Genomic DNA, 25099 nt, shown 5'->3' on the forward strand with positions numbered 1-25099 from the left:
GGTGGAGGTAAAGGTTGTTCTGACTTACACCAAGCTCATGGGGAAGCTCGTGGCACAACACGGCGATGAAGGTGCTCAGGCCACTTGGCAATACTGATGGTGAAAGTGGAACCTTGGAGCGAGGTAGTTTCGGTGGAGAGAGAGGGGTTAGGGTGTTAATATTATACTCAAATAATGACCCCCACGAGGCTTACACCTCCTCAGGAACTATTGATTTTTATCCTCAACAAAAGCAGGCAGTCATAAGCAATTGCTTACCGTGTAAGGGGCGGAACAATACTCACCAATTACGAGGCCATCACCAAAGCTATGCACACCATCCCCGAAGACGACCATCCAAGCAACTTCCTTCACTCCTTCAACAGGCTCTTGCTCTTCGTGACAGTGTCCGTGCGAGTGGTGCTCATTGTGATGTCGTTGGCAGTTCCCTTTGTCTGGAGCGACCACCGGTGCATCGGCTCCGCCACTCACCGTCCATTCCGTGTCACGGCTGCCATCGTCCGATGACTCAGCTCGATCGTCAGGTCCACCGTCGACCGTGATCATGGCCTCCCCAACAATGGCTGGGCCACGTTCGGTCGAACCATGGTCTCCGTCGCTTTCACCGAGCACACCTTCACTCGCAGGGTGGTTCTGCTCTGCAATTCCAGCACAGACGTACTTAAAATTCCATCGGTGTGTAAAATACCGCCACCTCTCATGGACGACACATTACTCATCCACTTTTTACATGTGCACATTTCAACCTCAGTCTCGTGACAATCCAACAGAGCATTTCAAAAGGTAAAGTTGTAATTCAAAACAGCTCGGTTTTAATTTTGATTCAAACTGAGTCATCAATGTGCTGGAAGTGCACGATCGAGCGAAGCACATGCTCGGCCTATTATCACTCAACGGGTCCACGACCGACGGCTCACCTTCACCTTTCACGTTCACCTTGTCCGGCGCCCCTTTCTTAACAATCTGCTCCGTGGGTTTATTGACATTTTCCAGCTTGTTCTGAGAAGAGAAAAACAAAATACTTTTTAAACAGTCGGACAAAATGAATAAAAACAACAATTGTGAACGATTCAAACTCAAATTGAATGAACAACAAACATTCATGAAATGGAGGATAAACACAACTAACTGGTTGACTCACCATTTCCAAACTCACCTGATGTGAACGATGGTAACAACCTTCACATTTGCATGACAGGATTACATTTATATAATTATATAACGACAGAGTTCATTGAACACGACACTCCACGCAGCGTTCAAGTCAAATACTTTAATTTTAATAAAATAATGATTAAAAAAAAAAATACATCCACTCAGGTATATGGAGGTTTGAATAGCGGCCGGTGATCCAGCCACTCAGGTATATGGAGGTTTGAATTGTGGCCGGTAATCCAGCCACTCAGGTATATGGAGGTTTGATTAGCGGCCGGTGAACCGGCCACTTGGGTATATGGAGGTTTGAATAGCGGCCGGTGAACCGACTACTTGGGTATATGGAGGTTTGAAAAGCGGCCGGTGATCCAGCCACTCGGGTATATGGAGGTTTGATTAGCGGCCAATGATCCAGCCACTCGGGTATGTGGAGGTTTGATTAGCGGCTGGTAAAACGGCTGCTCGGGTTCAAAGGGTTAAGTGAGTCACAGAGTGCTGTTCCACTGTTGATGCGATGTTCTTTCTGCGTCAAATCCAAGAGAAATCTCGAGAGCAAAATCTTCCTCTCTTTGCTGCTTTGATTGATTTCACCAAGACTTTGGATCGTCTAAATCGATCTTTATTGTGACGAATTGTGGTTAGATTTGTTCGTCCGGGCAAGCCAATTTCGCTGATTCGTTGTACGTTCGACAATATGGACGGTCACATCAAAACGAACAATGGGCTGTTGGCCACTTTCGTGATTGAGAAGGGTGTGACGCTTGGCTGCGCGCTTGCGCCAACCTTGTTCGCACCGTTCGTTGATGATGTTTTGGAACACTTCCCTCAAGAAGGATGATCTGAGAGGTATTTATATTCGTGTACGAATTGATGGTGGCTTTAATCAATCTGCGTCGACTCTCGGCTGACTCATAATTTTCATGAAATTTGCTCGTGAATTATTGTGTGCCGATGACTGTGCATTCATCAGCAGTTCAGCCTCTCACTTCGAGCAAACTCCTCATTTCTCAAAATTCTGAACCCCCCCCCCCTTTTTGCCATCGATGGCGTTGCGTTGAATTTGTTGGACAACTTTGTGAATCTTGGCGGCAATCATACTAAAATAGGCAATTTGGTGTCTGTCTGTCTTTCTGACCGTTATACATTCTGTCGTTACTCGTCCATTCTCAACCAAACTTGACAGGAGCTCTAAGCGTCACACCATGGAGGTTGTAGAATCCTTCATTTCCCCCCACCCCAAGGGGGAAATCCACCTTTGGCGAAATCCGTGTTAAGGTGTATATCCGTGTTGAGATAGCTCATCGTGGCGTTTTTCCAAGGCTGCTTCTAATAACAAAAGTAATAACAACGTAGATGATAATCGCATCATATTAATGTTATGACAAAACAATATTAATACTAATGATGTCCCCTCTTCCCAAGGGGTTTTTCCTCCTTGGACAAATGCCACGTTAACGCGGGAAAACAGGCGTTTCCTGGGGCACCCCTACCGGAAGTAAAATATATTGTAAACCACAAACACGTATGTTAAACAGTCACTGCTGTTGTTTCACACAAAACCGAAAGGGGGGAAACCCAACTCCTGTTTTAGGATGGCGAGTGACGATGATGACTTTGTATTTAAAAAAAAAAAAAAAAAATAACCGGGAAATCTAGAACCGGCAGAGGCCTCCAGGCCTGAGGTCTTCGGACAACCAGAAAACCAAGATGGCGGCCAAATAATTCCATCTGGTGCCGAGGTGGGTGGAGCCGAGCGATAAATGTGGGCGGGGTCCAGCAGCTGTCTGACCAATGGGTGCACATTTCAAAAATCGACCCCAAAGAAAAACCCGAAGAAGAAGAAGAAGAACAACAACAGCAACGCAAATCTCTTGTGGACCTGCGATGTGTAGTCGGTGAAAAAGAGAACGGTTTGGCATAGGTTTCATTGCAGGAAGTAAATTATATATTTATAAGAGCCACAAGTAAGATTTTTTTGAGGAATAAGCAAATGGTGGTGGGTGGACTCAGGAATCGGAGTAGGTCGGAAAGCTCACGTGAGGCAATAGGTGCCAGAGGGCATCACCACTGAGAGTGCCCACTGCCAGGGCCACCAACAAGGTAAGAAGATACTTAAAAACACTTGATTCATCAAAGGGACACAATGATCACCCCAATCAGTGACAAAATGGACAAGACGGTGATGGACAATAATCCCCAGGTCCAAGCTGCGCACAAAGTGGAGAAAAAACAAGTCACACTTCACCAGCAAATGCCAAACTGCAAATATGGAGGACATCACTAAAATGTAGCGCCATCCACCTCCTCCAAAAAACCAAAACACGAGAAAGATCAATTAAGACCAAAACAACCAGGACTTGTTTGTTTGGCGTTGGCAGCTCGTGCAATGCCTCCTTCCATTTCATGGACGAACCTCCATTCCAGACAAGGAGGAACTTCCATTTCATCGAGCCCAGAAGATGGAACTGAGGATAATCAGATGGATGTGTGGGGTAACACAAAAGAATCAACACAGTAGTGTGGACATAAGAAAGAGGCTCAAAGTTAGTACGACTGGAGGAAGGGTTGAGAGGGTGGTTAAGGTGGTTTGGGGATGTGGGTCTGTCAAGAAAGTTCATCGTTTAGTAGTTGAGGTTGAAAAGACCTGGAAGGATGAGATCAGTGGAGACTTGCAGTTGTTCGGGTTTATGGAGAACGATGCTTTTGACAGGACTAAGTTGAGAGAGGCCTCCAGCTGACCATCCCCCGAAAAAGGGGAAAATGGTCGTCAAATGAGTGGTTGTGTCCCTGTGAGTGTCATTCTTACTCTGCAAGACCTCAGCTTGGCTTGTCGTCGTCACCGACCCAACTCATCCACCAAGTTTCGTCACAATCCAGCTGCTGCAACGTTTCAAGATACCGTGCTGTCCGTCGCTTTGGCCCCCTATCTCTCAACGGTGAACAATTTTCAATTTATCATATTTGGATCCGGTTCTTCACCGAAATCGAATCAGTTCGTCCTTGTCACACTTCCAACCTGTCCACCAAATTTTGTCTGAACCTGCCCACAACTTTTTGAGATATCCTGCTCACTGACAGACAGACAGACAGACAGACAGACACACAGGGCTGAAAACATACCTTCCATCCACATTTGGTGGCAGAGGTAAATATCTAAACCATCACGGCATTCCCCACACTGGTTCGATTCCCACCATGACTTATGCATCAAAGAATGGCCAAAGACCCATGGGGAGTGACTTTTTGCGACGTGTGATTTGTATTTGTACTTTTTGCGACGTGTGACCAATCTGCTTCACACGACCTGCCAAGATTGTTAACCAGCATTATGATACAAAGGACATGATTGTGCCGTGCTGTCCTTCCCCCATACTCACAAGTAAAGGGAAAATTTTAATTGTGCCCAAGATCAGCTCACAAGTAATCCCAGCAGGTATGCCACATTTGGTGATCGGCCAAACCATTTTCCATTCCACAAGGTTCATACGTACAAACAGGAACAAATCCTTCCTTTTTAAGCCGCCGCCAACGACTACAAGATCCCTCGAATAATGGAGAGAAAAAAACCCAAGTTCCTTCACTGTTTTGTTCTCGGCTACATCAATGCATGGCAAGACCACCTCTGCTACGGAACCACCTATGGCAGACTTTGCACATCACTGCTCCATGCTGCTCTCTGACACATTCCTCCCATTCTGCTATGCACACCGATGCCTCTTTCCATCACCTTCTTTTCAAAATTCTCTCCCACTTTCATTCCATATTTCCTGTGCAAATCCATGTGTTCCAAAGGCCCTTCTTTACGGTGAACTGGCTGATGGCCTGTGGAACATCGGTGCCCCCAAGAGGTGGTATAAAGATCAGTTGAAGGCCACTTTAAAACGTGAATTGGGCACCGATGTTCCACAGGCCATCAGTCAGTTCACCGTAAAGATGGAGCGTGCCTGTAAGCGGGACTTCCCATTGCACACAAGCATGCATGCATGATGGCAGCTCCGGCAGATACACCCACAACAGGCTAGATTTGCTGCCACAACTAATGTGGGCCATCATAATTGGGCAGTGCCCGAGAGAGGGTGGGGCATGGACCAGAATTATGGGGACGTGGGGGAAGGGGAAGAAAGCCAGGAGCATTGTGGATTCGGGGCTTTTTGTCACTTTTTGGCTCTTTCGCTCTGCTCCTTTTGGGCCTTTCGGCCTGCTATTACTGGGGACGCCTTGGAGGGCCGTCACTGCTTTCCCTCGCCTGCCGCTGCCTGGCGCAGCCACCCGTTCTTTCCGCCAGCTTCTGCGGTACTTCAACTCTTCCACCCACGAACGCTTGCACCGACTAATCCTCTCTTTGCACTCAGCACGCCATTTTGACCTGTCAAGGGCGAGGGCCTCAAACCCGGTTTCAACTGATCTTTATACCACTTATTGGGGGCACCGATGTTCCACAGGCCATCGGTCAGTTCACCGGAAAGAAGGGCCTTTGGAAGTCTCACATCACCCATTAGTGTTGTGGTTAAAAGTGTGTGGCTGCAGATTCTCCAATGAGAGAAGCTAAAAGAGCCGTACTTGCACGTGAGCTTCCAGTACTTTCATCACATCAGACTGTTCAAATTTTGTTGCCCAGTCAAATGCATTCCTGAAGGATGTAACACAGCATGTAGGTCAAACGATCCCTCAAAACATTTCGCCATCCCTTCAGTACATTAACTACCCATTCAGCTCTCCATTCACCCAGCTAAAATGTCAAAGATCAACAACAACAACAACAACAACAACAACAACCTGATCAATTTCCTTGTGAAGCTGTTTTTAAATGACCAAAATGATGTCCTTCAAAATGCACACAATGTTCTGGAAATAATTCACATCGAGCACGAACAATAATGATCCTTGCTGAGAACTCACATCCCGCTGGTCGTTTTCAGGCGTGGATCAGCACCGAAGCTCAGGAGCTGTTTAACTTGTGACAGCAACCCTCGTGCAGATGCTACCATCAGTGGAGTGATGCCTTTTTCACGATGCCTACAGTCCACTGGTGGTTACACTGAACTTCAGTTCTGGTTCTGGTTACACTGAAACTTGTTTATCGTTGATATTTCTCCTAATGTAAATGTTCGGCAGAAGAAGTAATTGAAAACAAGCATCCTACCGACAAAGGCATTTTGATACATTGTTTGAAATGAACTGCTGTTGAGGCTGTCTTACGCAAAGAAAATGTTCCTGATTGACTTTTCTGGAAGTTTGACAAGTAAACCAAAGGAGGATGTAACCAGAAGATGAAGTGGAATGAAAGAGGAGCAAGAGATGTTATTAGGGGAATATGCACATCAGGAGATGGAGCAGGAAATTACACCAATATGATCACACACACGCAAGTTGGCAAAACCAAGAGTGAGTTGGAATGTGTGAAGGACCACAAAACAATTTCACCGAAACACCACAGTAGTTGGTGATTGGAGGGCCGTATTCGAAGAGCATAATGGCTGTTGAAGTCGAAACAGATAAGGAAGAGACGGCTAATATTTTTTTACTCGCTCCACCTTCCTACCCTTTGTTGTGTCAACACATGGCTTCCTTAAACCTCCCTGCCAAGCGTTGTTGTTTTTCACACAAAATGCATTGGTCACTGGGGATTACAAGTTCACATAAGCTCACCATCAACACCTTCACTTTGAAGCAGGTAGAGCAAATGATTCCAAGCATTGTCCTCGCACTCTCCCCACAAGTTGGTAATGCATGCATCCACCTTCGTTTGCGACGCACTTTCAAGAATCCTCGACTCAGACTGAAAGAAAAACACGGAATATGGTGTTTTGAATCTGCCGAATGATTGCTACGAGTGATTAGAATATCAAACAGTATCTTCAAATCTACACTGGTAATGAGCAGTTAATGAAAATCATCATCAAACTATGAATGCTCAAGGTGTGTGATCGAAAGGTGAATCTCTCGTGCGTCGCAGTGTGTCGTTGGTTGTTATCTCCATATGTGGGGTTCAGAAGGTGGAACGTTGCCCTCCCTGCTCTCAAAGTGTCCACCTCTGTTAGTGTGTGTGTGTGTGTGTGTGTGTGTATGGATCAGGCATTGCGGGGCGGAGGTATGCGCTCCACCGAGTGCCCTTCTCGTTTTATATCCGTCAATGTCTTATCGAATGAGCACTTGGTAGCTTGTCACTCGTTTAACGACGACAGGCTTCTGTGTCGTTCAATGAACCAATCGATTAGAGAAGGGATTTAAAACGATCGATTCACAGCCCCTCAATAACGTCAGTCCGTCAATCGGGGGCATCGATCCGGAACTATATCCACTGAATGGGTGCACAATGCACTATGATGACATTATTTACCACTTTTTAATCGACATCGGTATCGGCCGATTATTATTATTATTATTTTTTAATCGGTAATCGGTTCTAGTCAAATTTTCTAATCAGCCCAACACTACGAACAACAAATAACACCTTACATCGACGTCTGTGAGTGCCATGGCTGTATAAGAGTGCCGAGGATGATGCTCACACCTGTTGTGTACCCGTTCCACTTGCAACGCTGCAGCCAGGTGAGTTTATAACCTCACTGGGTCGGCCAGGTAAAGCACCAGAAGGCTGGAATTCACGGACGCTGCTGTTTTTCTGCATCCGCTCATTCAGGTTCTCTTGCTGACTTGCTATTCCCACGGAGATGAAATTCAAACAAATAAATCATAAAACGTTTTCTCTTAAAATAGACACAACAATAAATCTTTCATTAAAAAAAAAACATTAAATTACATTTGTTCAAGGCAGAACAGTTTCAGTGAAACACCGTCTGAAAATACAAAACCACCTCACAAAGGTGACATTGGCATGCTGGGCAGACCCCCGAGGTCTTGAAAGAACAGGCCTTTGAGAGCCAATGGAACAAGATAAACAAATTAATTCTTCTTCTTCTTCTTCTTCTTCTTCTTCTGCTTTCGTATGAAACACAAGACTACAAGGTCACATCATCGGCTTAGGGCTAAGCTGTGCTGCTGATGCCTTGCCTTCTGTAGATGAAGGCAGGAATTTGTAATTTGTTCAGGGTGCCGGCGAAAGCTCGCCTACTAGTTGCGAAGGTCACCGTGGGATCTTCTAGAGTCTAAGCCACACTGTCAGCCAGCAAATGAATAAGCATTATACTCGTACAGCACAACATTATAGTTGAATGGCTGCACAAGGCTGGAATAAACTGCACTACATGCAATGCTTCGGCCTATGGCACATGTGTGGATGTTAATCTGGTCTGGGCACAAGGACACTGAACTCACAATCCCAGATCAAATCACAATCACAATCCCAGAGAGAAAGGAGATCGCAGAAGTCACGTTCGAATCCTGCCAAGAGTGTTACGGATTTTGATTCGAAGCTTCTGGAAGTCAAGCAAGTGTCAGCATGAGAATGTTGCTCCGACCCGCTCCAAAACCTCCAACAGCTTATGCCCTCAATGTCAATTCTTCAAAATCTAACCTGATTAGCCCACCTCCACATATCAACCATCTTCTCCCAACTGTGAAACATCGTCCCATGTGCTCACAATGGTCGTCCAAGGAGATCGCCAGGTTGATGACGTTTTCTCACCGTTTTTAGCCATCCGTGTCCAGATGCTCCACAAGTAACCTCCATCAAAGTTTATTTGTCCGCTGCCCGGGTAAGTTAGTGTTTAGGTCAAGAGATTGGACTCACAGTTTTGTTGGTGTAAATGCCCTTTCTTCGTCTGCCGTGTTGAGTATCCCGTGATCCGGAGAACATCTTCCAGATACAACACCTTCACGTCAAACAGCTGCCCAGGTACTGCGGCACAAACGGACAACATATGGAAGAATAAATAAATAAATAAATGATGCAGAAAGTATACAACAGGGTGTGTGTGTGTGTGTGTGTGTGTGTGTGTGTGTGTGTGTGTGTGTGTGTGTGTGTGTGTGTGTGTGTGTGTGTGTGTGTGTGCGTGTGCGTGTCATGCTTTTTGTGTCTACTAGTTACGTAACATTGGAATGTACTTATTGACCCTTTAGACCGGTGAGACCCCCTTTGAAGACCCTTTAAGAACCCCAAGACCCTCAAGACCACCAAGACCCCAAAATACCTCTAATTATTATTATTATGGTTCCAAGGCTTCCAGACAGGGTAACCTCTTGTTTTTGCTCAGACGAGCAAAAACGCCCAAGGCTGTGAAGGCTTTTGAAAATTTGGTCCAACGGACCAACGGGCCCCCTCGTAGTTCTAAAAACATGGCATAATGTGCAGGTAACATCAATGTGAAGAAAAAAAAACACAACCGACACGAGAACTTGTATTATGTAAGTACAGTACACTGTACATGGCATTCACTCCCTTGTTTGCTGAAAATGAATGAAACATCTGCCCCGAGACCCCCCAAAGCATCCAGGTGGGTTATCAAATCCCTTGATTGAGCTTGCTCTTCTTGTTTCTGTAACATTCCAAATTTTACACAAGGTTGTATATGTGGCCCTCAGGCTGACCCTCTCAACTCGGAGAATTTGATCAATCAGCAACAACACTGTGGGACTGATCACTGGAAATGATGTCATGACATTTATCGTTTTACACATTTATAATCAGAGGTGATTCGTTTTAGCTTCTGCTCTCAAACAACTGAGATGTTCCTTCAGCTGACAGTATAACACCGGGTGCTCCGAGTCTTTCACAAGAGCTGTCTTGAAGCCCTGCAGGGAAGAATGGGATTCAACAGACTGGGGAAGTTGGTTCCACAAGCGAGAGAAAAGAGGAACAAATGATCGGAGGGTATCGGTGAGCCTGGATTATGGGAGCTGAACAAGAAGAGGGTTCCTGGAAAACTGTGTGCACCCTGCAGAAACCTGGGAGGGACCAAGTGAGGGCAGAGGGTGCAAGACCTAAAATGAGGTGGTAGAATACAGAGAGGCCACCAACCTACCAACAATGTGAAAGTAACAGGTCCAGACACTCAGCTTCGTCATGGGAGATCCCAACGATTTTGAGGGCATCACTTTCCACAGCATTAAGAAGGGCAAGGCATGTGGCAGAGGCACCCATCCAAAGAGGAGAAAGGTACTCCATCAAGGTAAGAATTAAGGCCCCAAGGCAGGGTTTCTTGTTGTCTGCATAGTCGAGGCTCGTGGAAGAGCGAGTACTCGTACACTGAATGGATGAGGATGTAACACGACAAAAGGGCCAGCAAAGAGAGGGGGGAGACACCAACTGCAGAGCCGAAGACAAAGTCAGAGGGAGGGAGGCAGACAAACAATGGTTGTGGGGAGGAATGGGGGTAACGAGAGTAGAAAAGATCATGGGTTTTGATTTGGGAAGATCTCAGATTGTGGTGAACAGCTGTCTTGAAGACTTGGAGGGAAGAATGAGATTGAAGAGAATGTGGAAGTTGGTTCCACAGGTGGGAAAAAGAGGAACAAATGAGTGGAGGTCAGTAGTGATCCTGGATTTTGTTCGTTTCAGCAGAACGGGGTTGATGGTGGACCATGTGTGCCATGCAGAAACCAGAGGAGGACAAAGCACAGAAAGGGACATAATGTCTCTGGCCTTCGGCTGCGGAGGCACAAAATGGAATCCCCATTCGGTGTCAGCTCAACTAATCTCATGTTGTGTTGCTGACATTTCCCGCTCTTCAGAGATAGCTCTCGAGAATTTCAGTTTCGACTTCTTCACGCGTCAACAAATTATTTACAGAGCCCTCAATCTCATAATTAGTTTATCTCATTCAAAAACACAGAAACAAGTTTGAAGGAAACAAACAAACAAATGTGGTCCTCACATGCCAAGATGGGACAGCCGTTAAAGTAAGTCTGAAATAAGTGTGCATCCAGTGAGGCACTCATAAGCAGCACGCGCAGGTGGGTACGTGTGTTCAACTCCTCCCGCAACTGGATCAGCACCAAGTCACAAAATCTGTCCCTCTCGTGCACTTCATCCTGGAATATTTGGATGGCAAGAAGCTTTTAAGACAGACAAAAAAAAACAAAAAACAGCAACCTCAACAGTTCACCATGCTGTCACCCCGATCATATGGTAAAGCCCCCATACCTCTCACCTATCAAACATTTGATAGTGACATGTAATTATGAACTGTCGTTCCGTTGAAAATGTTTCAGATAAAAACTGGTTCCGTGCAGAGAGGTAGCCAAAGAAAGCAAGTGAGGCAAGTGCCTGAGCCATGACTCACCACAATGATATGAGTGATGCTTTGCACTGTTTTGTCACCACCCATTAAAGTTCGCAGCAACACTCCGTTTGTGCAGAATGTGAGAAGGGTCTCTGGTGACACTCTGCACATCAAACCAGTCAATTAAGGGAGTAGACAATCAACATGCATTGCTAAAAGGTTAAGTCGGTTAGGTTAGGTATGAGAGCATGTGCCGGAGCAGCGCGTCGCTGTGTCTACTTTCCGTCAGTACTCCAGGGGCGTCCGTCTGGCCATCGCCCAGGCCGATGCCTGGCCCATCCCTATCTCCTTGAGATGCCGATCAACCTGCTGCAACCACGAGGAACGTGGTCGTCCATTTGGCCTTCCCCACTGACAAGGCTCCCTCCCTCAGAGAATCTGGAGAGCACGATCAACATCAGGAAAACGAGCAACGTGTCCGTACAGCCACAACTGACACTCACAGAATATGCAGGTAACAAATCTCATTTGAGTCTCTCTCAGCAACCGCTCGTGGGACACAAAGTCCGACCAGCAATAGCCAAGGATTCTCCAAAGAGCCCTGGCACTGAAGGAGTTAAGTCTTCATCTCAGATCCTTGGTCAGAGTCCAAGTCTCACATCCGTAGAGAAAGACTGGGAGCACCAAAGGCTTGAAGACTCGGACTTTCGTCCTGCATAGGTATCGACAGCGCCACACTCCATGGTCCAGTGAATCCATGACTCCCCGGGCCCGACCCAGACGTCCACTGGCTTCCGACTCACAACATGTGGAGACATGAATATCACTGCCAAGGAAAGTGAATCTGTCCGTGACCTCAACATCCTCGCCACAAACGGGCACAGACAAGATGGCAACATCCATGATGCCATTGAAAGCCTGGATGTTAGTTTTGATCCAGGAAACCCATCGTCCCAGCAGCTCCGATTCCTAATTCAGTGCCTCATGGGCCCCTACAAGGATATCCAGTGTTTCCGCAAGGATGACTGCATCATCTGTGAAATCAAGGTCAGAGATCTTGACATTCCCAAGCGATGCACCGCAGCTTGATCTCTCCGACATCTTCCCCAGTCCAAGCAAGTGTTGAAAAGTGTGGGAGCCAATGCACACCCCTGACGAACTCCAGCAACAACTGGAAATAAGTCGGAGATGGAACCACCACATCTCACAGCACTCTCAGTCGCAGAGTATAGTTCAGACATCAGATCGATCAACTTTGGTGGCACCCCACGAAGACCAACAATCCTCCAGAGGGCATCCCGATTCACTGAATCCAACGCTTTTCAGAGATCAATTTCGGCTGCGAGCAGCTCCTGCCGAACCTCTCGTCTGCGTTCAGTGAGGACTCGGAAAGCAAATCTGTGGTCAATCGCCGACTTCTTTGGTGTAAAGCCTGCCAGAAAGAACAAATGTGCATGGTGAAAAGGAAATGACTTTTTCCTCCTTCCTGAAAACAAAAAGTATTGAAAAGATGAATTGCATGGCAGGTGTCCTTCACATCGATGGGTAATGAAGTGAACAATGGTACCAGAAGTCCATCGAGACACTTGCTCATAAGTTCAGTGGGGCATTTGCAAGTAGGTACAATAGGACGACCTGGTGTATCAAGTTTATGAACATTGGGGAGTAAGTAAAAGTTTGCACACTGGGGATTGTCCTGGATGGGATTCACAACATTGAAGAGCAAATAACCTTTTTTATTGAAATCTTTCACCATTATTGGAAATAATGTTGTTGCTCCAAAGTAGAATCCGATTCAACAGGTGTATAAGAAACCCCATCTGAAAGCTGGCACATTGCTTCCTGTTCATACAGATCACGTCTCCAGACAACAACCGCACCACCTTTACGAGCAGGTTTTATCACGCACACCTTGTTGTTCTGAAGAGCTCTGATGATGGCACGTTCCCATTCAGAGATGTTGTGTTCAACAGATATCAGATTGAAGTATGTTGTTAGAATCTCTTCTATATTTATAAATGAAAAGATCAACAACAGGGTGCTTGCCTTCTGGAGATGTCCAGGAAGAATGGCTTGGTTTCAGTGCTGAAAAAGGGTCCTGGGTTAATTACTTGACCTGCTTTTTTAAATTTATCTTCAAAATCTTCCAGGAATTCGAATTCGTCCATCCTTTCAGAAGTGGAGACGAAGGACAGTCCTGGTTTCAACACCGATCTGACATCTTCCATGAGTCCGAGGGTATGGTTACCAAGTTAGTGTCCTCCGGTATTGCACAACTCTCCCCTGATCTGGTAAAACATAATAAGTCGAATGCCCGTGGAGAGCACTTAATAGGTTTTGCCAGATCAGGGGAGAACTGCACTGGTGGTGGGATCTGAGATCAAGAAGTTTCTTCTTCTTCTTCTTTAAAATGAGCACATGATCATGTGTACAAACACATACGTGCACATGTATACACACATAGCACAATTTGGAGTCTACTGTTCTTTTGAGATTATTTTCTTTTTCCATTGCCCCCACTTTGTCATTTTAAAATCCAACATTTAAAGTTGCTCATTTTATGCTGCAGCTCCAAAAATTATTTCACTTTATGCTTTACATTTACTTTTTAATCAAATGGAGAGCAGACGTGAGCGAATAACCGAAGATCAACCGAAGATAGACAAGATAATTTTTACGAGATGTTACGCAACAGTGCCACACTCGCCCACACCCCCCCTACCCCCCCAAGAATGAACGAGGTGCATCGCAAAGGTCATAATGCTTGCCATTCCATCGAACGCACCGATTCTCCAATCGAATGTGGTAGCCAACAGTCTCTCCCACATGCTCCCCACGTTCGGCAGCAATGTGCTCTGCCGTGGTGACCACTGTGAGTAGACGTGGTTGTGCACACAATATGCGGCAGGGCTTTCCCGTCGAATGGCTTTCATCCAGCAGGAACTGTGGAATCTGCGAAATTTAGGGATCAATTAAACTTGAAAGGATAGGTCACCGTGAGGCATGAGAAAGAAAATGATGGGGAAGATAAAGAAAAGGAAAAGGGAATCAAATAATCAAAACAATGTGGACATATTCCCACGTAACGAAAGGTTGGGAGTAAAATGTTGACACACCTGTGTGGTTTTTCCACAACCTGTTTCCCCGCTGACGAGCGTGACACGGTTCTGGTCCACTGTATCAAGAATCTTCTGTTTGTACTCGACTATGGGAAGAGACCGACGGAAGGAATCAAGCTCCGAGGGCTTCCTTGCCGGTGGAACTTGGGCCACACCACTGTTCACTCGTCCAGACGTCTTAGTCACAGAATATCGCAGGGGGCCTGAAAGAGGACAAAATATCAAATCTCTGGGAGTCACAATATGCAGCACGGTTGCTCTTCAACAAACAAGAGTCGATAAATATCAACAACATCGACACGACTTGAAAGGAAATTCAAATAAAGTGCATTGCCGTGTTTTTTGAAAACTTGTTTCTGTTGAGGGTGGCTCGTCAAGGTGACTGAGACACTTGCCCGCATTTCGAACAGGTGAAGCAATAGGCTCTGCAGGAGTATCCAGTTCAGCATCAGCGCGCTCTTTGCCGGAGACAGGATAATGGCTGATGAAAGCATGCGTTCCGTTGCAGACACGGGCCCCCAGAGACAAAAACATTTTCTCGGACGCGGCTTCCTTTGAAAATTTTCTCTTGTATACAGTGAGGACACGGTTCCGCCCTTTTCTGCAAGAGAACAATCAGCACAAACAAACAAAGAAACAAACAAAAAAAAAAGCTCTGCAGCAATCAAATTTAACAACTTTCTGAGAACACGTTGGCCACTGCCGGCCGCCCCGCGCCTGCAACTGCCGGCCGCCCCGCGCCATTATCATGGTTTTTCAAGCATAACATATGTGGTATGACCATTAGATTTCATGATTTCTTTCTTCATGATTTCTTAATGATAAAGTTTTTTTTTCACTTTCCTCACTCATATGATCGAATGCCTGTTCATCATAGCTGCGAATCCTTGTGTACATCACTTCAGTAAGTACTATAGTTTTAAAATTACGAGCTTGGAGTGATTTCATCCATTACATGATACCATTATCCATGATCTACTCTCATGGACGAATTAAAGTATATCATTCAAATACTATATGGGTTTTGAGGATCGGATATCATCTGCACTAAATAAGTGTCGAAATGTGTTGTGAAATCTGATAATTTAAAGAAATAACTTCCGGTTCTGGGTTTGGAGCGTCTGGTTTTCTTTTCCTGGTTTTCATCAATGATCTCTCCGACTCTCTGGAAAATCCTCTTCATCTCTTTGCTGATGACTCCACCCTCTGCCGTACCATCTGTCATCCCTCAGACCAGCAAGCAGCAGCTTCTTCACTCACTGCAGATCTGGATAAAATCACAAACTGGTCCAACACGTGGAACATGTCTTTCAATCCGGACAAATCTCACACTCTCACAATGTCTCTCCAAAAGGACAGTTTAGAAAACCCCCCCATCCACTTTCTCAACAATCCTCTGGAAGAAGTCCTTTCTTTCAAGCTTCTGGGTCTCACTATCTGCCATGATCTTTCCTGGGAAAGCCGCATTTCAAACCTCGCCTCCAAAGCCAGTCGCCGACTGGGAATCCTCCGTTGTGCAAAGTCCTTCCTCGGCCCACCTGAGCTCCTGACCACTTACAAAGCTTTCGTCCACAGCCTGATGGAGTTCTGCTCTTCCCTCTGAGCTGGTGCTCCTGCCTCCCACCTTTCTCGGCTTCACGCTGTGGAAAATCAAGGCATTTCGGATCATTGGCATCTCCCGCCATGAGGCTGAGTCTTTGGACCTCTCACTTTCTCACCACAGGCTGGTCGGTAGTCTCTCTGTTTTCTACCGTCTCCTCTCCAGCCTCGCCCTCCCTGCTCTTTCTGCGATTTGTCCCCACCACATTTCCGCAGGGCACTCAAGGTCCGCCAACAACCCCCTTCTGGTAAAACTACCAAAATCACGAATCACTGCTCATCTTCACTCTTTCATTCCTCCTTTTTCCTGCCTTTGGAAAAACTCCCTCACTCTATTAAATCCCATTCTTCCCTCCAGGCCTTCAAAACAGCTGTTCACCACCACCTCTTATCATCCCCCATCCAAATCCTCGATCTTTTCTACCCCCGTTAATCGTTAAACGTTGGTTTTCGGTGAAAGCTACTCGAGGTTTCTGGGTTGTAAATAATAAGTACTGTAGTTGGTAATGACACTGACTCCAACCTGCCGTTTCCCTAAAAAATTGCCGATATCAGCCAAGCACGTGTGTGTGTGTGTGTGTGTGTGTGTGTGTGTGTGTGTGTGTGTGTGTGTGTGTGTGTGTGTGTGTGTATGTGTGTGTGTGTGTGTGTGTGTGTGTGTGTGTGTGTGTGTGTGTGTGTGTGTGTGTGTGTGTGTGTGTGTGTGTGTGCGTGTTGTTCATTCAGCATGACATGTTTTATATGCTAACTCCCCTACCCCCCATGTCTCTCTGTCCCATCCTTGCTCTACGCCCTTCCAATACAATGAAGTTCCCTCCTCCAGCATCTCCTCTCTACATAACCGGAGGGTAGTTATGTCTGTGCAGTGTTTGTCTCTGGACATGTCCAGGTGGTGTTTGTCTCTGGATGTGTCCAGGCGGTGTTCGTCTCAGGACGTGTCCGGGTGGTGTTTATGTCCGAGCGGTGTTTATAGTATGAGCGGTGGAGAATGGATTTTGGATATTATTTTGTTTCCCTCTTCCCTGTTATTCCACGCAGAATAATTTTGATAAAACAGGATGAATCGTAATTAACGCTCCACTGCATGTCTGCCTTCCCTTCCCCTCACCTCACACTGTCTTCTCTTCCCCACCCCTCTTTGCACCCCACTCCTCCTCACCCTCCCCTCCTCGATCCCCCATCCTTCCTTTCTCCTTTCCCCTCCACCACTTCAGTCTCCCCGCTCTCTCTCCCTCTCTTTCCCCCTTTTCTCTCCCCCCCCTTTATTATTCCCGTCAGCGAAGCGATGGGTGGTATTTACTCGTGTACATATAAACTTCCATTCGATGCCTCATCTGAAAAGGATTGAGAAATGAAAGGTATTAATAAATTAATTTTGTTCCGATCAAACACTCAGCCATAATTGATAAATTAAAGAAAAATAGTACATTGAATTAAAGAGACATAACATGCGGATACATGCTTCCCTCGCGACACGGTGACTCGACGTGTGGGATTTCACTGGAACGTGCGATGTAAACGAGCGAACCAATCCGTTCTACGTGACGTTGTGATGGAATTTTTAAAATTTTAATGTATTTATTTATCATTGTGTGGGGAGGAAGGGGGAGACAAACGAAGCACAGTTTATGGTTTGTCCTCGCACGCATTTCACACTCACGTCGGTTGTTCACGTACAATGTTCATGCTGCACTGGTTTCCGACGCTTTTTGTGCCACTCAAGCTTTTCAAACTCGTGCCACTCGTTTCAAACAAAAGTTCATCAAACATCTCAAACTTCACTGGACCGTGAACTTCAAGCACAGAACAAAGAATATCCTCATCCACCCATTCCTGTGGCGGTATTTGACGATGACTCAAATGCATCTCACCCTCTGCTTTGCGAGGTGAAGCCGAATCTGCGGCACACTCCGTGAACGTACGCTCTGTCGTTGCTGCTGAACGAAGTGGGAAATGAGTATTCTGTAAAGACATCGACGTCACACCGTTTACACCGAGTAAACCCATCACACTTATCACCCACGAGGTGATAAGTGTTCAAAATGTAACTGTTGTGACAACAATTAACTGTAAATCAGACTTAATCAGATGAAGACAGTCTCGTTGAGCAAGCTCAAGTGTCCAAGTGAACTGCAGACAAGTATGACATTCAGCCTCAACAAACCAACATTGGTACAAATGCTCCATTACTAAAAGGAGAAATTCCGGTGTGTTAGTATTAGTTGGAAAACTAATAAATCAATTCACTTGACCCGGGTAAATAATTTTTTCGGGAACGATCAAAGCAGCGAGCGGTCTGTTGCCCATACACCTCCCAAATAAAGGGACATGGAAAAAGAACTCGTTGCACGCTTGGAACGAGATCACTCGTAGCTGAAAAAAAAAGCGACACCTTCGGAATAAAGTGTGACAAACACAGGAACACACAAAATTATACACGTATATCGTGATACTTCTCAAAGTAAGAGAACAACATAGGACCACCCGTCCTAGTGCTCACCTGGATCAGGAGCAAGTCACTCCCGGCACACCTCCTTCGACCCTGAATTTTTTGATACTGTGAACAAACTTAGGTATGTCATGGGTGATGAAGGTTGTGGTCAAGTTTCATCAAAATTGTATGTGTAGTTTATAAGAAGAGAGCAAAGACGTATTTTGGGGTTCAACCCTCCCTCCACGCCCTTCCCCCCCCCCCTCCGCCCCGTGCACCCCTTCATGAGTGCAGATTTTGATGCGGTTGATACATTCTGACTGGTGGATCAGGAGAAGATTTTGGAAGGAATTTGCAGGACAGCCATTTTGACACACTTCCGGTCACGTGATCGGCATGACCTTGGCAGTTTAACATCAGGAGCTTGTACTGATGTCTTAACCCAGATTTGGTGCTGGGTGGTCGATCTCGTCGAAAAAAAAAAATTGAAATTTGTTCTACCCTTATTATCAGTATTTCCGTCGATATGTTGGGTAGTCGATCCAGTCGAAATTTTTTTTTTTAATTTTTAAAATAAAACATTTGAAATTTGTTCTCCCCTTGTTATCACTTTTTCCGTCGATATGTTTGTCTCTCTGTTCGGTCCAGTGCTCCGTTAATACAATGGCGATTTCGATGAAACTTGGTTGGTAGGTTCATACCATGACCTAGTTGTGTGCAAATGAGAACCGTTGCTATGGACCCATCCGTTGCCTAGCAACGGGACTTTGAGATTTTTGAAAAATCATAAAAAATTTATTTTTTCGAAAATCAAAAATCGGGCACGAGCGACTGTGGGCAGTACATTCAGCCATATTGTCAAAAATTTCCAGCCGGATCGTATGAAAACTGTCGGAGAAGATAGACTTTGAATGAACCCTGGTCAAAAACAATAAAAAAACGAAGTTCGTTATATCTCAGAGACTATGTCAGATATACATGAAACTGGTATGGTGGGTTCATGGTATGTCCTAGTTATGTGTGAGAAAGAACCGTTTCTATGGACACCTCCGTTGCCTAGCAACGGCCGAAGAACCTCTAAATGTGGGGGTATTTTAACGAAAAAAACAATCTGCAGCATTAACCCTTGAAGCGAGAATCATGAATTTTCTTGTGCATAATCCTCAGGTCATTCCCCATCGAAGGGGCCCATCGCGACTACCCATGTCCGCCTACCGGCTTGTCGTTCTGACTGGTGAGTCCGGAGAAGAAGGTTTTGGAAGAAATTTACTAAGTCGGCCATTTTGACCTACTCAAAGTCATGTGACCGGAACAAGCTCAAACAATTCCTTTTATTACCAATCAGGAGAGGCACGTTGCTGAAACATTTGAGCCGATCGGCTCAGCGGTTTGGCGGGAGAAGTCTGAAAAGGAGACGGACGGACGGTGTGCAATGGCAAACACCTTCCATATAAGGTAATTAGTTTGACATACCTAATTAGGGGGTTGGGGTTTAAGGGTTCGTGTTCATTGCACGGTGCAACGAACGTGAGTCAAAGAAAACTCCGAGCAACGACGGAGCAAGATGACTCGATTGAGCGCGTTATCCCTCACAATCATGCAGGAGAGGCAACAACATTGCAGGGAATGCCGTTGGTGTTTTCATGTGGAAGGGGGTGGGGTGGGGTGGGGTGGGGGTGGGGGTGGGAGCGGGGGCGGGGGGTGGGGTCGAGGGTCAGCAGAACAAAGAATATCCTCATCCACACATTCCCGTGGCGGTATTTGACGACGACTCAAATGCATCTCACCCTCTGCTTTGGGAGGTGAAGCCGAATCTGCGGCACACTCCGTGAACGTACGCTCTGTCGTTGCTGCTGAACGAAGTGGGAAATGAGTATTCTGTGAAGACATCGACGTCACACCATTTACACCGAGTAAACTCATCACACCTATCACCCACGAGGTGATAAGTGTTCAAAATGCAACTGTTGTGACAACAATTAACTGTAAATTGGACTTCATCAGATGAAGAAAGTCTCGTTGAGCAAGCTCAAGTGTCCAAGTGAACTGCAGACAAGTATGACATTCAGCCTCAACAAACCAACATTGGCACAAATGCTCCATTACTAAAAGGAGAAATTCCGGTGTGTTAGTATTAGTTGGAAAACTAATAAATCAATTCACTTGACCCGGGTAAATAATTTTTTCGGGAACGATCAAGGCAGCGAGCGGTCTGTTGCCCATACACCTCCCAAATAAAGGGACATGGAAAAAGAACTCGTTGCACGCTTGGAAAGAGATCACTCGTAGCTTAAAAAAAAGCGACACCTTCGGAATAAAGTGTGACAAACACAGGAACACACAAAATTATACACGTATATCGTGATACTTCTCAAAGTAAGAGAACAACATAGGACCACCCGTCCTAGCGCTCACCTGGATCAGGAGCAAGTCACTCCCGGCACACCTCCTTCGACCCTGAATTTTTGATACTATGAACAAACTTAGGTATGTCATGGGTGATGAAGGTTGTGGTCAAGTTTCATCAAAATTGTATGTGTAGTTTATAAGAAGAGAGCAAAGACGTATTTTGGGGTTCAACCCTCCCTCCACGCCCTTCCCCCCCCCCTCCGCCCCGTGCACCCCTTCATGAGTGCAGATTTTGATGCGGTTGATACATTCTGACTGGTGGATCAGGAGAAGATTTTGGAAGGAATTTGCAGGACAGCCATTTTGACACACTTCCGGTCACGTGATCGGCATGACCTTCGCAATTTAACATCAGGAACCTGTTCTAAGGTTCTTAAACCCAAATTTGGTTGTAGCATTCAGACTGCCTGGAGAAGAAGATTCTTGAAGAAATTTACATAATTTCCCCCAAAATAGACCAAGTCGGCCCATTTTGACACACTTCCGGTCACGTGATCGGCATGACCTTGGCAGTTTAACATCAGGAGCTTGTACTGATGTCTTAACCCAGATTTGGTATTGGGTGGTCGATCTCGTCGAAAAAAAAAAATGAAATTTGTTCTCCCCTTATTATCAGTATTTCCGTCGATATGTTGGGTAGTCGATCCAGTCGAAATTTTTTTTTTTTTTAATTTAAAAAAAAAAATTTTTGAAATTTGTTCTACCCTTATTATCACTTTTTCCATCGATAAGTTTGTCTCTCTGTTCGGTCCAGTGCTCCGTTAATACAATGGCGATTTCGATGAAACTTGGTTGGTAGGTTCATACCATGACCTAGTTGTGTGCAAATGAGAACCGTTGCTATGGACCCATCCGTTGCCTAGCAACGGGACTTTGAAATTTTTGAAAAATCATAAAAAATTTATTTTTTTCGAAAATCAAAAATCGGGCACGAGCGACTGTGGGCAGTACATTCAGCCATATTGTCAAAAATTTCCAGCCGGATCGTATGAAAACTGTCGGAGAAGATAGACTTTGAATGAACCCTGGTCAAAAACAATTTAAAAAACGAAGTTCGTTATATCTCAGAGACTATGAGTCAGATATAGATGAAACTGGTATGGTGGGTTCATGGTATGTTCTTGTTATGTGTGAGAAAGAACCGTTGCTATGGACACCTCCGTTGCCTAGCAACGGCCAAAGAACCTCTAAATGTGGGGGTATTTTAACGAAAAAAACAATCTGCAGCATTAACCCTTGAAGCGAGAATCATGAATTTTCTTGTGCATAATCCTCAGGTCATTCCCCATCGAAGGGGCCCATCGCGACTACCCATGTCCGCCTACCGGCTTGTCGTTCTGACTGGTGAGTCGGGAGAAGAAGGTTTTGGAAGAAATTTACTAAGTCGGCCATTTTGACCTACTCAAAGTCATGTGACCGGAACAAGCTCAAACAATTCCTGTTATTACCAATCAGGAGAGGAACGTTGCTGAAACATTTGAGCCGGATCGGCTCAGCGGTTTGGCGGGAGAAGTCTGAAAAGGAGACGGACGGACGGACGGTGTGCGATGGCAAACACCTTCCATATAAGGTAATTAGTTTGACATACTTAATTAGGGGGTTGGGGTTTAAGGGTTCGTGTTCATTGCACGGTGCAACGAACGTGAGTCAAAGAAAACTCCGAGCAACGACGGAGCAAGATGACTCGATTGAGCGCGTTATCCCTCACAATCATACAGGAGAGGCAACAACATTGCAGGGAATGCCGTTGGTGTTTTCATGTGGAAGGGGGTGGGGTGGGGTGGGGGTGGGAGCGGGGGCGGGGTCGAGGGTCAGCAGAACAAAGCACACAATGAATCATCCAACATGTCACATCAACATGGTGAACACATTGTCGGTGTGTGCCAAGTGTGAAGGTGATGCGAGAAACCTTGGGAATCGGACAAACAGAACTGCTTGAGCACGATCCCGACGGCCATTTTAACATGTTCCTCCACACGCCCAGGCTCCCTGGGTCCTTCCTTCCGTCCCGCTTCGTGCGCGTCCATCGTCCTCTGCCGGGGACACGGAACGGCACCGCAGGTTGATCGGACGAAGCAGGGACACGATGTGTACGATGATCGCTCGGATCACCCTCACCCCCCGTCCGCCCACCTGTAACCGCCGCGGCCGTGAAGGAAGCGGGAAGGTGGGAAAACAGAAAAAGGCGCGAAAATGGTTAACAACGAGAGCTTTGTGCTTCAAGTGAAAGGATAAACGAAAAACTATGAACCGTGAATGAAAAACCGCCACGTTTTACAACAACAATTTCACTCGTGATGTTTTTTACATGTTAACGAGGTATCGTGTCCCGGGGTTCGACTTCCTTTCGTTACCTCGTCAACGTCTCAGTTCCCATCCTCGTGAGAAAGAAACCCCCCAACGTGAACGAAGAACAAAGCGGACGGAAATTATTTTATTTATTCGCTTTATAACATTAATCTTGATGATATTAAAATAAAAATCGAGTCGTGGAATCGGGATTTGGTGCCGAAAATAAAAAATGGGAAATCACATTCACGCTGCATGAAACACCTTAAATACATCTCAATCAGAGGACTTTTTTTTTGTTGTTCTTGCTGTTATTGCGTGGGGGCGGGGAGGGGTTTGTGCCTGAACGTGAACATAAGTTGTCTGTCTGTTTATCTATGAGCAAGATATCTCAAAATGTTGTGGACAGATTCGGTTGTTGTTGTTGAAACGTCAGTCGACCAGAAACGTCAGGAAGGGAAAACAATGGGCCAGGAAGTCGACCAGAAACGTCAGGAAGGGAAAACAATGGGCCAGGAAGTCGACCAGAAACGTCAGGAAGGGAAAACAATGGGCCAGGAAGTCGACCAGAAACGTCAGGAAGGGAAAACAATGGGCCAGGAAGTCGACCAGAAACGTCAGAAAGGGAAAACAATGGGCCAGGAAGTCGACCAGAAACGTTAGGAAGGGAAAACAATGGGCCAGAAAGTGCACCAGAAACGTCAGGAAGTGTCCTCCAACTGTCTGATCAGACACACCAGGAAAATGAACAAAGATCCATGCGTATCGAACAGAGACGCCAGCAAAGTGAACAGCAACGCCAAGAAAGCAAACAAATACGCCAGGAAAGCGAACAGATACGCCAATATACCAAAGAGGTACGCGAGCGTACCAAACAGATATGCCAGTGTTCCGGGCAGAGACAGGAAAGCCAACAAATGCAGTTGTGGACAAAGCAGAGACACCAGGAGAGTGGTCAGCTATTCCAGCGTACCGAAATGATACCCAAGCAAAATGAAGACAGACCTCAAGAATCCCGACACCGAGCCGTTATGGAACACCTGTCCCGTGGATCTGATCACCAGCTACTCAAGCAGCAGCAGGTACACCAGAAGAATGAACACTCACATCAGCAATCAGAGCAGAGACCGGGAGTACGCTCACTTGATGCAACCTGTAGTGAGACTACAACGAGGTCTCCGCCTTCAGGGGAGGTCCAGAACACCGAATCACCTCTGAATCGGGACGCGGTGTCTCATTGGGTGTAGTCCACAAATGATCGCTCCCTCTCAACCGGCCAATAAAAGATCACCCTTTGCAAGTTCACCACCCAAAGAACCATCCTGCCCGAAACCACCACTGAGATCTTCGAGATGGCTTGGTGCCATTTTTGGATCTTTCAATCCCATCACGTTACATTCTGTTCATGTGTGAAGTCCTTTTGTGTTATAATCACCATTTACTCTTGTATTTCCCCCTTTGCCACGAGTTGACCAATAAAACCTTTTCCTTATGAACATATTACGTTCGCACTGACCCATACAGACCACAAAAGGGCAATGAGAGCCTCGTTTACCTTCTCCAAAAGATGAAATCACAGGAGGTTGAGGTATGCTAACCTTGGGAGCAAGAAGCTGACGTTTCAGTTGTTAACCCTTCATCGGAGCATAATTGGGGGACAGAGTTGGGTCGAGCGTTTATTTTTGGTGGAGACGAGTCAGAGAGAGCTCTGGAAGCACGTGGGGATGAGAATGACTAATTTTGACACCACGAGGAGATTTGGAAGGTCCTGGAGGTTTCAAGGGACCTGGAGAAAAGGGGGGACAACGGGAAAATAAACAAGAAGCAAAGGAATGACATAAGTGCATCAACACATCTTTTGAAAGTATTAAAAAATATGTGCAGGAGTCAAATGAAAGTGGAGAGATAAAAGGGAAGAGGAGAGAAAGGAGTAAATGGAGGGTGTCACTGTGACAGAGAAGAGAAAACAAATA

General features: G+C 45.9%; 2 protein-coding genes across 13 annotated transcripts in view; one reads left to right on the forward strand and one right to left on the reverse strand.

Annotated features, from left to right (window-relative positions):
• LOC147006571 (3'-5' RNA helicase YTHDC2-like) overlaps positions 1-22904 on the reverse strand; it is a 23116-nt gene extending 212 nt beyond the window's left edge. The window contains exons 1-17 of one of the 12 annotated variants that reach the window (XR_015054748.1): positions 20844-22902; positions 20592-20717; positions 20216-20306; positions 17869-17959; positions 14794-14999; positions 14396-14601; positions 14065-14231; positions 11340-11442; positions 10932-11088; positions 8849-8956; positions 7670-7815; positions 6805-6934; positions 6055-6181; positions 5720-5785; positions 924-999; positions 285-638; positions 1-112 (exon numbers count right to left, since the gene is read on the reverse strand). The exon at positions 1-112 is cut by the window's left edge and continues 211 nt beyond it. Coding sequence is in view for 1 of the 12 variants with exons in the window: in XM_085868524.1 (XP_085724650.1) it covers positions 933-999; positions 5720-5785; positions 6055-6181; positions 6805-6934; positions 7670-7815; positions 8849-8956; positions 10932-11088; positions 11340-11442; positions 14065-14231; positions 14396-14601; positions 14794-14999; positions 17869-17959; positions 20216-20306; positions 20592-20717; positions 20844-20924 (1872 nt within the window). In the remaining 11 variants the exon portion in view is untranslated. Of the gene's footprint in view, positions 639-917; positions 1000-5719; positions 5786-6054; positions 6182-6804; positions 6935-7669; positions 7816-8848; positions 8957-10931; positions 11089-11339; positions 11443-14064; positions 14232-14395; positions 14602-14793; positions 15000-17868; positions 17960-18308; positions 18685-20215; positions 20307-20591; positions 20718-20843 lie in introns of those variants that run through there. The other 11 variants (XR_015054747.1, XR_015054756.1, XR_015054749.1 and 8 more) reach the window with 11 other exon arrangements.
• On the forward strand, positions 22385-24626 carry LOC147006572 (uncharacterized). Its single transcript, XM_085868551.1, has 3 exons — positions 22385-22407; positions 22491-22583; positions 23563-24626. The coding sequence occupies exons 1-3, from the start codon at positions 22385-22387 to the stop codon at positions 24371-24373; spliced, it is 927 nt and encodes a 308-aa protein (XP_085724677.1). The 3' UTR covers positions 24374-24626.
• Positions 24627-25099: the final 473 nt, after the last annotated feature.

The sequence above is a fragment of the Eptatretus burgeri genome, unplaced genomic scaffold (genome assembly GCF_056783735.1).
Source record: "Eptatretus burgeri isolate ZD-2024b unplaced genomic scaffold, Ebu_testis_v1 Ebu_testis_scaffold_3165, whole genome shotgun sequence".
Taxonomy (NCBI): Eukaryota; Metazoa; Chordata; class Myxini; order Myxiniformes; family Myxinidae; genus Eptatretus; species Eptatretus burgeri.

Excerpts from the sequence above, each read along its gene's own strand:
- LOC147006572 (XM_085868551.1), top strand. The coding sequence starts at position 22,385 with ATGGCAAACACCTTCCATATAAG. Across the intron at positions 22,408-22,490 it reads GCAAACACCTTCCATATAAG|AAAACTCCGAGCAACGACGG; the intron begins GTAATTAGTTTG and ends CGTGAGTCAAAG. Across the intron at positions 22,584-23,562 it reads ACAACATTGCAGGGAATGCC|TCGACCAGAAACGTCAGGAA; the intron begins GTTGGTGTTTTC and ends TTGAAACGTCAG.